The 15,230-nt window shown below is 42.1% G+C and overlaps 1 protein-coding gene across 1 annotated transcript in view; it reads left to right on the top strand.

Moving 5' to 3' along the window:
* The window catches only part of LOC308092303 (uncharacterized protein), a gene marked incomplete at its 5' end in the record, with an annotated part of 76,050 nt that overhangs the window by 52,391 nt on the left and 8,429 nt on the right, over nt 1-15,230 (top strand). Inside the window, one exon of the mRNA XM_080438153.1 lies at nt 4,611-4,919. Coding sequence (XP_080294279.1) covers nt 4,611-4,919 — 309 coding nt within the window. The remainder of the gene's footprint in view (nt 1-4,610; nt 4,920-15,230) is intronic.

Genomic DNA, 15,230 nt, shown 5'->3' with positions numbered 1-15,230 from the left:
AGGGATGCTAGGCTTCACATGGTTAACAAAAACTACAGTTAGGTTTGTCTGCAAGCTTTTCTCATCCAAGAGGATTCGAACAAGTTGAAATCCCACTTTGATAATTCTTCCTCATAAGAAGATGACGCTTGGCTCTGAACAACTAGGTGTACATGAGACAGACGAGACAAATGATTTGATCAGCTGTTGAATGAGTTCCATATTGCCCTTTTGTTATGCACATCTATTTTCTTTTTTTGCAGATTTGTGGCGTTAATTGGCTGCCACTGAAAACTGTGGTGGCCAACGACTGTCAATCTACCGTACAGTTCTGGTCAGGACTGCTAGTCCAAAGGTCATGTAAGGCCTGACTTCTATTGTAGAGGGGTCAAAGTTCAGAGTTGGATGCCATTCTGGAGCCCAAAGGGTCATCCTATTAGAATACCACAGACACTTCACATTATGCCAAGACCATGTGACATGTCTTTTACTGTACATGGCCCATCTTTATCTCTTCCTCTGAGGAATCCTCACAGGAATATTGCCAGACACGTTGAATTTGGGAGGATTCCAAGAGTAGAGAACTAAAGAAGGGTTAGTTGAAACAATAGCAGGAATGCTCTGTTCAATTGTGGCATTTGTCTCTCTCAGGACTCCCCCTTCCTTGCACAAATACTCAGCCTTATGTTAAGTTATGTCAAGCTGCAATGCAATGCCAGCCCCAGCAGGTTTGTCAACACTGTTTAGACTCGAGTTGATACATTCAATCTGTATTTGTTGAACCGTGGGGTCAGGCACCGCAAGGAGTGTTCATATACCTCAGGCTCATCTCCATTTTGGTCCAAGGAACTAAATTACTTTCTCAACAAATGTCTGGCGTGTATACTGTATATCTGAAAATGTACCCCTTGAACAGGGATGTTCAAGGGGTACATTTTCAGATATACAGTATTCTAGGGGGAACATTTGCTGAAAATATCCGATCTACAAGCTCACGACGCGTTGTGTGCTTGTAGTCAAGAGCAGCTATTTTCGTCAAAGAGATTTGGTGTAGTGGGGGAACAAGACCAGGAGACCTGGTTCTGCCAGACCCAGACTTCACATGACGTGTCAGCCTGTGTCTATGCCCATGTATGGACGAAAGGGGGACAGACTTTTATGGCTGGGACACACGTCGTGCAAAGCACGACGTGTCCCTTCTATGCCCATGTATGGACAGACCTTTTTGGGGGACAGAATTTTTTTTGGCTGGGGCCGGAGGACAAAGTGACAGACTTTTTTTTGGCTGGGGCCGGAGGACAAAGTGACCATGCCCATGTATGGACGAAACAGGTACAAAGCCTCATGTAAGCCCGACCCCTTGGGTCTGGCAAAAAGAGCGGACCAAGTACAGGGCCGACCCCAGTCAACTAAGTATTGAGTTTATTAAGTATAGAAGGCTCAAGTGGTATAATCCGGACAGATTATCAGATAACAGAAATCAGACCATGGCTTTATGGTAACAAGAATTTGAATTTGAATAAGAGAAATCTGAAAATTGAAGGAAAGGAAAGAAGATTGAAATGTAATTCCAAGCTTCCTCATTTTGACTTCTACTAGCCTACTAATTTGTAGTGCTTATAAAGTTTGCTCTATAATTAAAGGATTCCTCTCGGTTGCTGTGTTTGTAAACAGATCCTGTGCTTTCCTTCCTGCATTTTAATTTGTGATCGCTTCCATAGTTTTATTACCGTTTGGCAGCTAATATACAGCACAACTTTGTGACTCATTTAACTCTAAAGCACTTTGGTTTTGAAGTTGATCCCTGGGTAATGAGTAGCGTGTCAGCATGCACGTGTTGGAGTTTCATGTGTGCATGGGTGTGTTAATGACTGTATGAAATGGTGTGGTATATATTTCTGGATGTGTGCCAGCCCCTAAGGCAGTGTGGTGTGCTTGGTAAACAGACTGGTACACAAAAGAAAACATCATCCCGTATTTCCTGCCGCAAAACCTCCCAGTGTGCCCAACATGCCACCACCCCTCCCCTGCATCATCCCTCACCCTCCCACACCTCACAACGCAGGTGTTTCCTGTGGACTGATTGATAGGCCTCCATCTGTGGGTGAAGGGCATGTCAAAATACAGTGTAAATGAAGTTGTTATCAGAGCTGAAAGAGAGCGAAAAAGAGAAGAAATAATAGAGGAAAACCTTCTAAGTGTTATATTTCTGTTGGTTGGTGTCTGCTTTTGGGAAACGGAGCGAGGAGAGGGTGTTTTGGAGCAGACATGTACTGACCAAGCTGTCCCCTCTATAACCCTTCAATGAGGTGACGTCATAGTGACTATTGACATTTTGACCTCTTGGTTACAGTGATGCAGGCTCAGGGTAATAATGTCAAAGGAACATTATAAGCAGAGAAGTACCTTTTTGAAAACCTTCTGATTGTGCACCAGTTTCAGAAACTTTATTACAAGCAAAGATTTATTTTGAAGTACGTCTATCATTATACCACGTGTTGTTTACTTGTAATATTCTTACAGTGGTGGTGATTTTTTTTTTTTTAACCACTTAAGGCCTATTTTATACTTTATAAAAGCTCACAGTGTGACACATTGTAAGATTGTAGCTATTTTAGGGGCGCCCGCTGGCCTAACTGTCCAGGCGTGTACCACATAATCCAGCTTGACAACGCGTCGTGGGTTCGACTACCGATCCCGGCGACCTTTGCTGTGTGACAACCCCCCATCTCTCTCCCCATTTCCTGTCAGCCTACTGTCCTGTCAAATAAAGGCATAAAAGCCCTTAAAAATATCTTATAGACTCCGGGCATAGGGAGGAGTCGAGGAGGAGCCTAGCTACCAGTGACGTATTTCGGCGGCCATTTTATATAGGGTCGTATCAACAGCTGGCCGTATCAACAACAGCATTGACAGCTACTCACAACGTCTCCTGAACACACAGTCTGTGTAAAGTCTACAACACATACACACACAATGCGTGACAGAGACATACCATACAGAGAGAAGCTGAATGCGGATGCAAAGGCACGCTACCTGGAAAAAATGTCATTACATCTGTGCCCCAGATCATGTAATGACAGTGTGCCCAGTCAGAGTCACAATCATTCATTTCATAGACTGGTTCACCTGAACCGAAAATAAAATATAGTCATCTTGAGTACTGATTATTTATATATTATTATTGATATTATTAGCAAAGTATTATTATTATTATTATTATACTGTTCATTCATTAATCATTGAGCTAGTAAGTGAACTGAACGGAACCTGTGTTGCCAGATTTTGCGAGAGAAATAAGCAACCAGGTCTATGAAAACAAGCCCAAAAGAAGTGGCTTAGTGACATCAGCTACTTGAAAATAGCCGATCTACAAGCTCACGTGAGCTTGTACATAGGCTATTTAAAATAAACTCTTGCAATAAAATAAAGAATACTTTTTTTTTTTTTTAAACATTCTAACAACACAAATGCTCCCTGGCACATGAAAATATTTGAAAACCACTGGTTTAAATAAAATAAAAAAAATTGGAAGCAAGCCTAAATAAGCAAGAACACTTTATAAATAAGCCACACAAAAAAACGCAACCCGCAACTACCAATTTTACAAGCAAATTTACAGAAAAAGCCAGAAAAAGTTCTGCCCAAAGTCGCTTATAATTAGCCGACATGGCAACGCTGATTCTCATCCACACTCGGTCTCATCAACACAACATGTTTATATTTTTATTGTGTGCTGTCATGCTTGTTTGAGCACAGGTAAAGAGCCTAAATGTGTTTGTTTCATTGTATTTAAGATATTCGATATAAATTCTTTTTTTTTAAATGCCAGATTTAGCTAATACGGCCGTAAACGTCCCATTCAAACTGCTAGCTTAGCCACTAGCCACTTAGCCGGTGTTCTGCTCTCTGCGACTCAGCACAACAGATGTATATATTTTTATTGTGTGCTGTCATGCTTGTTTGAGCACAGAAGCATATGTGTTAGAGATTATACAAGTTAGATATAGATAGAAGAGAGATGGAAGATAATGTACACCGTCTACACTTGCTGCTTGCTGAACGAGCACAGGACTACAACGCGACCAGATAGATAGAAGAGAGATGGAAGATAATGTACACTGTCTACACTTGCTGCTTGCTGAACTATGAGCACAGGACTACAGAGTGATGTACCAGCGTGACCAGATAGATAGTAGAGAGATGGAAGATCATGTACATTGTACACCGTCTACACTTGCTGCTTGCTGACTACAGAGTGGTGTACCAGCCATAGAGTTAACTCAAGGGTACCAGCGCGACCAAACAAGCTTTAGTACAATGGCGGCCAAAGTGGGCGGAGTTAACGGAGTGACGTAACCTGTGACGTACCTATGCCCTTTCTCTATAGGGAAAATCTTAGGGGGAAAAAAAATATTGTAGCTATTTTAGCAAAACTTTCACTTATAACATTCTCAAAATAGGGATGCCAGGTTTAAAGTGGTTAATCATTTATCACCTCTTTGGCAAAACACTTTGTTCCTATTTAGGAATGAAATGCACACTGAAGAAAATAACATAAGGGAGAAATCCCTACCATGCAATATTTGTGAGATTTATATTTTTACGTGTTTTGATTGTTGTCTTCCCAGACCAAATCCAGCCTTCAGGAGGACGGGCACAGGACCTGTTGGCAAGGTGGCCCGCCGTCGTAGCAACACCAGCCACATCCAGCCACTCGGAGTCAAGTCCCTTCGCGTGCTATGGAAAAGCAGGAAGCCATCATCCCAGAATCCCTCGTCTACCATCCTACTACCCTCATCCCTTCGTCCTACCACCCTTCCTCCCTCCTCCTCTATCGATTCCTCCACGCTTCCACTATCCCAGAACTCTGAGTTCTTTGCTGCCCTAAGCGTGACCCAGCCAAAGCAGCAGGACCCAGCCAGGGCAGCTCTCATCAAGTAAGCCCATAAAAGCACTCCATTTGAAACTACTTTATTATTATCAAACACTTCGCTGTGCACTGATGTCACATTGCGGATTAAGTGATCTCTAAGTGATGTTGCTTCTGGCCACAGAATAGTGGTGAATTTTCACTAATGCAGAGCAAACTGTCCAGGGATATACTGTAGGATTAACATATTTTGAAGCGGAATCTAATCTGTTTTTTAAAGTCTCCAATGAATGGGATTAATGTAATAATAATAATAATGTTTATTGTCCCCAAGGGGAAAATTGTCTTCACAAGGTCTGTTCGTTACAACAAAAATGTAATGTGACACTGTCAAATGTTTGAAGTTGTATGTCTCCTTACGGTATGCATCTATAGTGCACAAATAATAGTTCCTCAGCCTCTAAGCTCTGCTGCCTTGGTTGTTGAAGCTCTCTGACCAACGCATTAACACCGCTAAATGCTTCATAATTAAATCACACTTTTTCTCTACATTGTATAGAGAGCCCTCAATATGGGATTAAAATGTGGGGTCGATCGTGATTATTGCCATTTTATATAATATAGACCCCTCCCACAAACTCCAGTTATCGTCAATCGGTGTGGAGTATCAAAACTCGGTGAGATACATGTTCATCAATTTGTGAAGCAAAGCTCAGGATGGAATATTATTCCTAAGTATGAGACCACATCAAACATTTGTATCGCACCTCATATCTCAGTGTCTGTAATCTGACCCTGTCTGTGTTTGTCTTGGCCTCCGTTTTGGCTTGTATCTGTTGCTGGCTGCAGTTTATAGTGTGTTGGTAACATGACAGCTTATATTGCTATAATTATTATATCGTTGTCTGGAGTGAATAGACCGATGATTGACATGATTCCTATTGCAGGGAAGTTTCGGCAACTAGAGTAAACCACTGGTGCTGGATGTAAACCGTTATCTCCAAATTATTAGTTTATGAAACCCTATATTCTGTGTGTATCTGTGTTTAAAGTCATGTACCTTTTAGTATCTAGTACAGAGCTTTGAGCCACGGCTTGGCTCACACAGTATGAATTAGGCTTAATAGTGCCCTAACTGCTCAAAGTAAAGGAAGACATTTTTTTTTTTCCGGCCATCAGAGGTTGTCATGAAATAGTGGGACAAGACAATGGCCACTATCAGTTGGATAATCCTACCAGATTTATTCTGACTGTAACAATGTTTCGTTTTAACCGTTAGGACGGACTGTACAACTGTATTCTTGTACCTGTGTCTTGCCTTCTCCCTGTGCAGTAGAATCCTCAGTGTTAATGTATTTAGAAATGGAACCAAATGGACCCCTAAGGGTCCATTTGTAAACTCTCGTAGTTCCAAACTCATAGTTACAAATACACTGTCAAAGTTAAATGTGCTGCTCCAGCTGGGGCTAGTGTGTAAACCAGTGGATGCTCTGCCCTTCCCACAGCATGGCTCCTTTAGAACGACATGATTACTGTCCTCTGTGTGATTGATGCCCGGGTGTAAACATCTGTGTGTATGAATGGGTGGTGAATATCACACTGACGTGTTTATGGTCCAACTAATGGGTTTACTGTGTGTGTGTGTGTGTGTGTGTGTGTGTGAGAGCGTGTGTGAGCTCCTCCTCTTGTTTCCATGCCATTGTACAGCAGGGCTGGGTGGGGACCCTCATTAGACCTAAAATAGAGCTGTAGCTTCCTGTTCTGCATGTTGTGCACCTTCTCTCTGTCCTTCCCATGAATCCCCTGGGAGGCGGGACACCTCACCTAGAGAATCCTTTCCTTTTACGTACGCGCCCACCCACGTGTGTGAACTACGTTGGAAAGGAAGTGCAGTTGACGTGTACAGGAAGATGAGCTAAGCTGTGCTGTCCTGACTGTCTCTCAGTGATGGACAGTCCCTGTGTTGTCCCCGACAGAACACCAAGTCCTGCCAACCCTGCAGCTTTCCTCTTCTGTGACCTCCATCTACGAGGGGAAGGAAACGTCTTTTATTCAGAGAGAGAGAGCGAGAGAGAGAGAGAGATCTATTGTATATGGATTTATGACAGTGGTCTGGCTGTTTTCCTGCAACCTTTCCATTAGCACTCATTCAAAAATTCTACACAGTAAAATCCTCAGCTTGCCTTTAACACCCATTGTTCTGATGTGAGATCAGTAACATTGGGTGGCAAATCCCTATGTCTTCTTTGTATTTCTCCACAAAATCTTGACGTTGTGAAACGATGACGTCACACGTGTCGTTTGACATCATCAGGTGTAGGGGATTTGTTTTGCCACACTATGTTAATGATCTCCTCACATCAGAATAATGAGATTTAGGTTGAAAGTGTAGTGAGGACAATTTATAACACTGTTATGGCACGTGACCGTCGTGACGCTATTATGATGACATGTATTGTGGCAATGTTCTGCCATATCTCTGTGAAAAGCTCTTAATGGCCTGCCTGCATGCGTAACCCGGCCGGTCTGTTTCTGATAGACTGGTAAACATGTTTTCCATATGATAATGGCAGTAATAATTACACATGACACGGTGTGCCAGGGACACGCTGTCTACATGGCAGAGCTGCTAACCAGCTCAACCTGTATTCACCCAGCCAGTGTCTGCATAGTCACTCACACACCTTGTACTTTAACTCCATCTCTTTCCAACAAACAACACACTCTTCCACTTTCACACCTGAGTTGCTCTGTCTTACATAATAACACTTGCCCATAAACACACACACAGACACTGGGTCACTCTGTCACTGATACCTGTATATAGAGTTCAGGTCACCATGGGGTGCAGGTGTTTCCTTGATTTAAACCTACTATGAGCCAGTGCAGTTACACAGTAAAAATCCTGAGCGCTAAGTTCACTCTAAAAGTGAAAGAAAAGGACCCATAAGGGCTTTACTGTGTACTGCAAAGTGTGTTGCAAGATTCAGTCTCCTTGTTATTACACAATAATACGGCAGGTATACCCGAGAGACTTCATAGTTTGAGTTGTTGGCTTTGGGAATTCTGTGGCTGAAAAGCACCTGGCAAAAAATCTAGGGCTTGTGTATTGTTGGACAGGTTTCAATACCGCTTCAAAGAAAGTTTGGCATTGGTTCCAAACCCACCTTCTTTTTGGCCTGTTTTACATGGCAAAAGAGGTTGTTTAGTTTTTCACTACGACTGAGTCAGTTATTGTCTCCGCCAGGCCGAAAGGCATGGCGAGAGAGTATGTTTTACCCCCTGTCCGTCCGTACGTCCGTCCGTCCGTGTGTCCGTCCTGTCCGTCCGTTAGCAGCTAATCTCTGGCACCGTTGGCCCGGCCGCTGCGAAACTGTGCACGCACACTCCCTGGATGCCAACTCAGAACCTCTGGCCCAAATTTTTCAGATTGGCCGTTTATAGCGCCACCAGGAGGCCGATATGTGCAAAACACATTTATTGATACTACTTCTACAGATTCTGTCCAAACATCACACAAATCTGTACACAGTATCTCTATAGTCATGTGATCAACACGGATTTATCCGATTTCCCATATTCCATCCTGATTGCCTAAGATTGGCTTCCAAAGTTTGCAGGATTGTTCCGTTTTGAACAAAATGCCTCAAATCATGAACGCAGCTTGCGATTTCCGTGAAATTTCACACGCACATTTCTATTAGGCCGACAAAGAAATGCCACCCTTTTCAAATTGGCCTGTTATAGCGCCACCAGCAGGTCTAATTCTGCAAACATATTTTTGGAACAAAATGCCTCAAATCATGAATGCAGTGTCCGATTGCAGTGAAAAGCCCTTGAACAAATGGCACCCTTTTCACATTGGCCTATTATAGCGCCACCAGGAGGCCACAATAACGTACCTGACCTGGCGGAGACCTGTGCTCCGAGGAGCACTTTTTCTAGTTTATATAGTTGTTTTGCCTTTGTCTTGAATTCTTGTGTGTGTGTGTATATGCGTGCGTGCGCACGCGTGCATTCCGCTGTGTGTGACTGTGCAACTCTGCCAGCGGTGTATCGTTTGTATTTCTTAGTAGTGTTTGTGGTTATGCATGAGCTCAACCTCTTGGCTTTTTACAATACAAAGCTACAAAGATAATCTGACATGTAGTTCTTCCAGTTGGCTATAAGGAGATCCCAACTCCAGAGATGAGATAGTTAAGTCATTTTTAGGCATAAGAGAACACTGTTGTGTGAAACAAAGAGGACAGCTCTTTCTTTGTGTGTGTGTGTGTGTGTGTGTGTGTGTGTGTGTGTGTGTGTGTGTGTGTGTGTGTGTGTGTGTGTGTGTGTGTGTGTGTGTGTGTGTGTGTGTGTGTGTGTGTGTGTGTGTGTGTGTGTGTGTGTGTGTGTGTGTGTGTGTGTGTGTGGCCATGTTTGATATTGGTAATGGGGTGGGGGACAGGGCTGAAGCTTGTCACCTGATACTCTGGCGTTGCAAGCTGTATGATCAGCAGTGTGGGAGCCACTCTCCTGTCTTGTACTCACCTATCATCTCGTGTGTGTGTGCGCATGTCCACTGGGACCAGATTAGGTTTAGCAACAGTAGGTAGGTATGTGATGACATTTTGAGCATGGTGTAACCTGATTGTGTGTGCTTGCGTGCATGTGTATGTTGTTTCATGTTAGAGTTGTTCATGCCAGGTGTAATGCAAAAAAACGAACAAATCCATATGCACATGTAGGAAAATTGTGAAGTCAATCAAACACACACACACACACACACACACACACACACACACACACACACACACACACGTACTGTATAATGTGTAGTTGTTAAAGGAATGAAGATGCAGGTGTAGTGATGTTGTGTAACAGGGTAGTAAGGACACAGGTCAGTGATCACACACTGTAGCTGTAGCTCATCCTATTTAGAGCAACAAAGGAACAGTGAAGCTCTGTTTGAATTGGTGTTTATTGAAACTTAACAAGAGGAAAGGGGAAAATGGCATCCAAAGTGAATGTGACAACTTCCTTGAGTTGCTCCTTTTTGTTATCAAAGCAATTTAGACACGGTTTAACATGAAGGATAGTAAAAAAGTAAATCACAAACAGAGCAGCCTGTTCCTCAGATCACACATGTACAGTATTGTGTGGATGATCATGAATTCAGACACTGTTAATCACGAAGGAAAACTCTTCACTCAATGTGACGATGTGGTAAATAATGTCTCTTTTCTATAAGGTGTATCGGCTCGCCTTATTTTGGCCTGTCTTTACTGAACTGCTTATCATTGCCGTTCAATTAAAGCTATATAGTACACTTGCACTAATTGTCTTTATACTTAGACATGCACTTCTCTTTTGCTGCAACTGGTTTTTCACTTAATAGGCAACAATTGTCGAAAATGGGCGAACAACATTCATTGAAAATATTGATCTACATGCTTCACAACATGTTTCGGCAAAAAGATTTTTTTGGTGTATAGCGAGGGAGGCCAAATATAGACCCTGGGTGACCCCAGTCGACGAACTACAAATATGGTTTTGGGCATGTCATTATTAGCTAAATTTAAAAAATAAAATAATGGACCTTACATACATAAACACACTGTCACATAGACGACCCACACTCAAACTATCATACTGGCCCAACAGGCCACAGAACTCAGCAGGAGACTAAATATCAAAGGGGGAGAAAATCACACCATGCCCAAGGGTTCAGGACAGATTCCAAGGATCAAAAAGCTTTGAACTATTTGAGAGTTCACTGGCAGTGACAGCCAGAGGCAAGAGCACTAGAGCAGAAGAATTTTGGCCACACTTCTATTGTTTGTTCCTTATGTTGATGTGTGTGTGTGTGTGTGTGTGTGTGTGTGTCCATGCTAAGTATGCTTTTGCGAGCTATTGGTGTAGCGTTGTTCCCTGATATAATACTTTGGTGTGCATAGCATTCTCGTGCTCCCTGATATAATACCCCACGCTAACATCAATCATTAATGACATCACTGCAAATTTCCCAACAATGTCCGGCTGTTGTGTATGTGTGTGTGTGGGTGGGTGTGTTAAAGTCGATGGCAAAAGTAGCACACTCTGCCCATGTGAAGAATAGCATTGTTCAGGTCACACGTGAGTGGAGAAAACAAGCCATGCACGGACTGATACAGTATCCCACACCCTGGTGCTCTGCTGGATCAAAGGCTCTCAGCCTCAAGCTTCTCAGAAAGGGGAACATGGGGAAAGTGAATGGTTTCTGAGGCACATACGCATACAGTATTCTCTGTAAGAAAGTGTCACCCCTATGCCAAGAGATTTGTGAGCGAAATCGTAGCTGGGTATTAACCATTCATACTCTGCCTGAACTTAATTCACCCTACGCTTCGCCTCATGTAGTAGCTTTGTGTCTTAAAAACTGTATTTGTTTGAGCTGTAACACGTCTATATTTACTGACAAATTCATAAATAAGACTAAACCAGCAGTCTTGTAAGGGCAATAATAGCATTACGTCATAATTTAGAAATGTGTTGTGCCTCTTAAGCCTCTTGATACCATGACTTACACCCTAAGAACCTCTTAATGTCATTCAGAGTTTACTTGTTGTGTGAGCAAATCCTGGCCAATACTTCATCATACCTACACATGTACTGTATGTATTGACAGCTCAGAGGGTTTTGTTACTTACACATGTGACAAGGGACAGCCTTAAGCCTTTCACCGCATAGTGAGATTAAGAGCGTTAATTTAACTCAAGAGTAAAATGTACCCATTTTGCTATGCAAGTTTGATTGGACGCTCAGGTCCACACCTTACTGTTTATCTAAGAAGGTGAACATGGGGTTACACATTTAAAAGTACTGAACCATGAATGGACCACACCTCGTTGTTTTTCTAAGGACCAAATGAAGTGGGAATCACCCACGCTGGAGAGAGCAGCAGCACAGGAAACTATAAATACAAATGAACAGTTCCATGACATACTTTGTTTTTCTAAGAACCTGGCCTCGGGGATTAGCCATGACTGATAAAGCTGTGGTAGTGAATGGAAAATGTATTATGTGAATGGCTCTTTTTAGGTGAATTATTGTTAAGAGGCCCATCATAACTCATAATGTCTTAAATAGTTCTGATTCAAAGATAAACATAGTGAGAGTTTGAATCGGAAATGGCCTAAATAAGTGTTGTTTATCTAAGAACTTGATCAAAGTATTTGGTCCCTTGACCGTTTGCATCATGGTAAGGTCAAGGTTAACTATGTCCCTTGTTTATAGCCAGGTCAAAAGTACAACTGAAAATCAGACAGAGTAGTAAAACAAATAATGGTCAAGGTAAGCTGTCAAAAGGAACCTCTGCAAGTTGCAGTCAATTATTTGTTGTGTTAGCTAACGTAGCTCACACAATTTAGTGTAGCTAATTGGGTAGAAAGTGGTTGGAGAGGCTGTCTGGTAATCAGAAGGTCACCGGTTCGCCTCCTGGCCTGTCAAGAATATGAGTCGAAGTGACACTGAGCAAGACACTGTTAGCCCACGACCACGAGTGCTTTCTGAGCAGCCATAAACTGGGTGAAGCTGAAACTGGATTCTACCTTCTTCTTTCACCCCCTTGTGTTTGACAGTGATGGAATTGCACATTTAACAGTTGATGTGTTATGAAGGGAGTTAATTACAGTGCTAAAATACTAAATATAGACCATAAATGTAGACATTGTTTGTGAAACTTCATGCAATCCTCTCACACAAATAATTGCCTACAACCAACATACAATTGTCATACAACCACCATTTTAATTTGGAATGAGACAGTTGTTGATGCTCTCAAATTCTGATTGGACATAAAAGTCACCAGAATTTCCTTTTTGTTTTAAAGCTGAAATGTTAACGACTGACAAGTACAAGGTCAGAGTAAGTGGCATGTACCCTAGTCAACCAACAACAGGGTGGTTAAAATCTCCCCATTGATTATCCAGAACAAAATCACAGGTCTCCCCTATGACCGTTAGAGTTGGAGGGAAATGGTTAGTTGTACAATGGAATCGGCCCCTGGTGACATCACCTTTATTTATTTTTATTTTCTTTCTGAGAATTTGATGAAAGGCTTTTTCCTATGGTTGTGAGATGAGCAGCAGTGGTAAAGGAAAACATTAAATTGACTTCTGATTTCCACACCTTGCAATTAAAACTTGATAAAAGGGCTTTATGTGTCCTGAGAGCATTGTAGAAGTAAACAGTCTTTGCAGTGGAGTGGGGAAAAGGCACACAAAGGTTTTAGAGCACATCAGCAATGGTTAAAAAGGGGATTTTTACAGTGGTTTACTTTTGTAGCAAGTGAAGCGTACAGGGCTAACTAACTTCCAAGCACTCAACAAAGATCTTATCTTAAGATCCTGTCTAATATCGCTGTTCTGGCTTCAGTGCAGAACACCTGGCCCCTCACCTGCTGAATGTTGATGAGGGAGGAGGGCTGTCAAGTGTCAAGTCACAATTCGGTAAATCAGACATTCACTAGTAGACTTATATTGTAAAAGGCTGAATCTGTCACTCTATTGTCATATGAATAAGATAATAATGTCAGGAAAGCTTTGTAACAAAACACAAAAAGACATACATACTGACTCATACAAGGAGAAGTAATAGGGACATTTAAATGCCAAAGGTCCACCCCTCCCCGACTTGTCCAATTCTGTAGTTGTAACAATAACGAAAAAACATCACATGGATGCACCTGGGACGTATCATCAGTGTTGTAGCCTGGGGTCAACGGGTGTTTCGGGTCTTGCAACATACACCCTCGCCCAGGTGATCCAGCCGGGGTTGATCAAGCCCCGACTTACGTCCCAGTAGCTACCCACGGTCAGTCCTCTTAGGGTAAGACAGGGCCACTCAATACGCTTCTCCGGAACTACTCTGCCGGGACTGGGGGAGAGGAGAGGCTGTGGCACGTGGAGGGACTAGGCTCTGTGGATGGCCTCCTGGCCGGGCTCCTCCTCCGTCTCACCAGGTCCAGGACCTGAGCGTTGCACCAGTCTCCCCCCACTCCAAACATTTCATTCTGGCATGATGGTTTCTTGGGCCGTGGTGGTACTGCAGGCTCCACTTGCAGCTTGCTTGAGTGGCCCTCCTTAAAGGCCTCACCGTGGATTTGTTGGTGGTCTTCCTCACGGAAGACACAGGCTGGGGCGCAAACCCATACTGCTCCCGGATGCCGTCTACATTCCGGCTGTCGACCGTCTCTCCAGTGGTCACCAAACTATTCCTGGTTGTCACATAGTCTATTCCTATGAGCCACTATAAATAGAATAGCTATAACGAAAAAACAAAGTCTATAGTGCCTATTAATACTTTGTATTGTAGCAGTACTGTAGCAGTTTCTGGTTTAGTACAGTACTTTAACAATACATTGCAAGAAGGTGTGTTTATTGCCCCAAAACATTTAGGCCTAATTGTTTTTATGAACATGTATATACTTGAGTCATAATCATAGGTAGGAAAAATAAATCTAAGTAGTTTCTGGGTACTTTTTTTTACATGAGAAATGATTAATGAACATGACGTCCATACATTTTTAAATCTGGACAACCACTATAGGCATTGTGGTTTATATAAAATCAACGAATACTTTGCCTCAGCATTCTGTAGCTGCCTGTCCTCTTTCACCTTCTTACAGGTGAAGTTTGGGTTCAACTCGTACCTTGAGAATTATTTGTTTGACTCACGGCAGTTGTAATTACAGATAACACTTTCTATTAAGCCCATGTGAAACTTTGGGAAAATGTGTATATGTATATATATATGTATGCACACATAAATATTCATAATACTTTATAATGTGTTATAAGCAGATGAATGATAATGCATTATGATCTCCTTATAGTAGAAGTCATAAAATGCTTTATATATTATGGTTAATGTTAAAAGCATTATATAATATAATTATACAGTGTGATACGTAGATTATAATGCATTGTATTGTTATAGACATGGACTTATAGAAAGTGTTACTGAATTGCATTCAAGAGACAGAATTTATTTAGGCACAAAGCAAAGTCTCAGAGTGTAGAAATTGGCCTATAACCCAACAAGTCCATTTTTACACTCAGGATTTCACTGTGCACAGATGGTATATTTTAGATATATTCATATATGCTTGTAGAGTAGTGCTCTTGACTCTTAGTTGGAAAATGTGCTTTTTAGGACATTTAGCAAATCTTAACCAGTCTTTAAAATTCATGCTTAGCTGCCAAACACTACCATTTTCATTACAGCATTTACATTTGATCAATTTAGCAAAACCACATTCCACTGTCTTATTATGAATCAATTCAGTGCATTTCCTATTAAACTAGAAAAGTGTGCTCCTCGGAGCACAGGTCTCCGCCAGGCCGGGTTGCCTAGCCAGGGC

Source organism: Gymnoscopelus braueri (genome assembly GCF_963280865.1).
Source record: "Gymnoscopelus braueri genome assembly, chromosome: 9".
NCBI lineage: Eukaryota > Metazoa > Chordata > Actinopteri > Myctophiformes > Myctophidae > Gymnoscopelus > Gymnoscopelus braueri.
The sequence above is the reverse complement of the archived record's forward strand: the minus strand, read 5'-3'. Positions and strand labels throughout refer to the sequence as shown.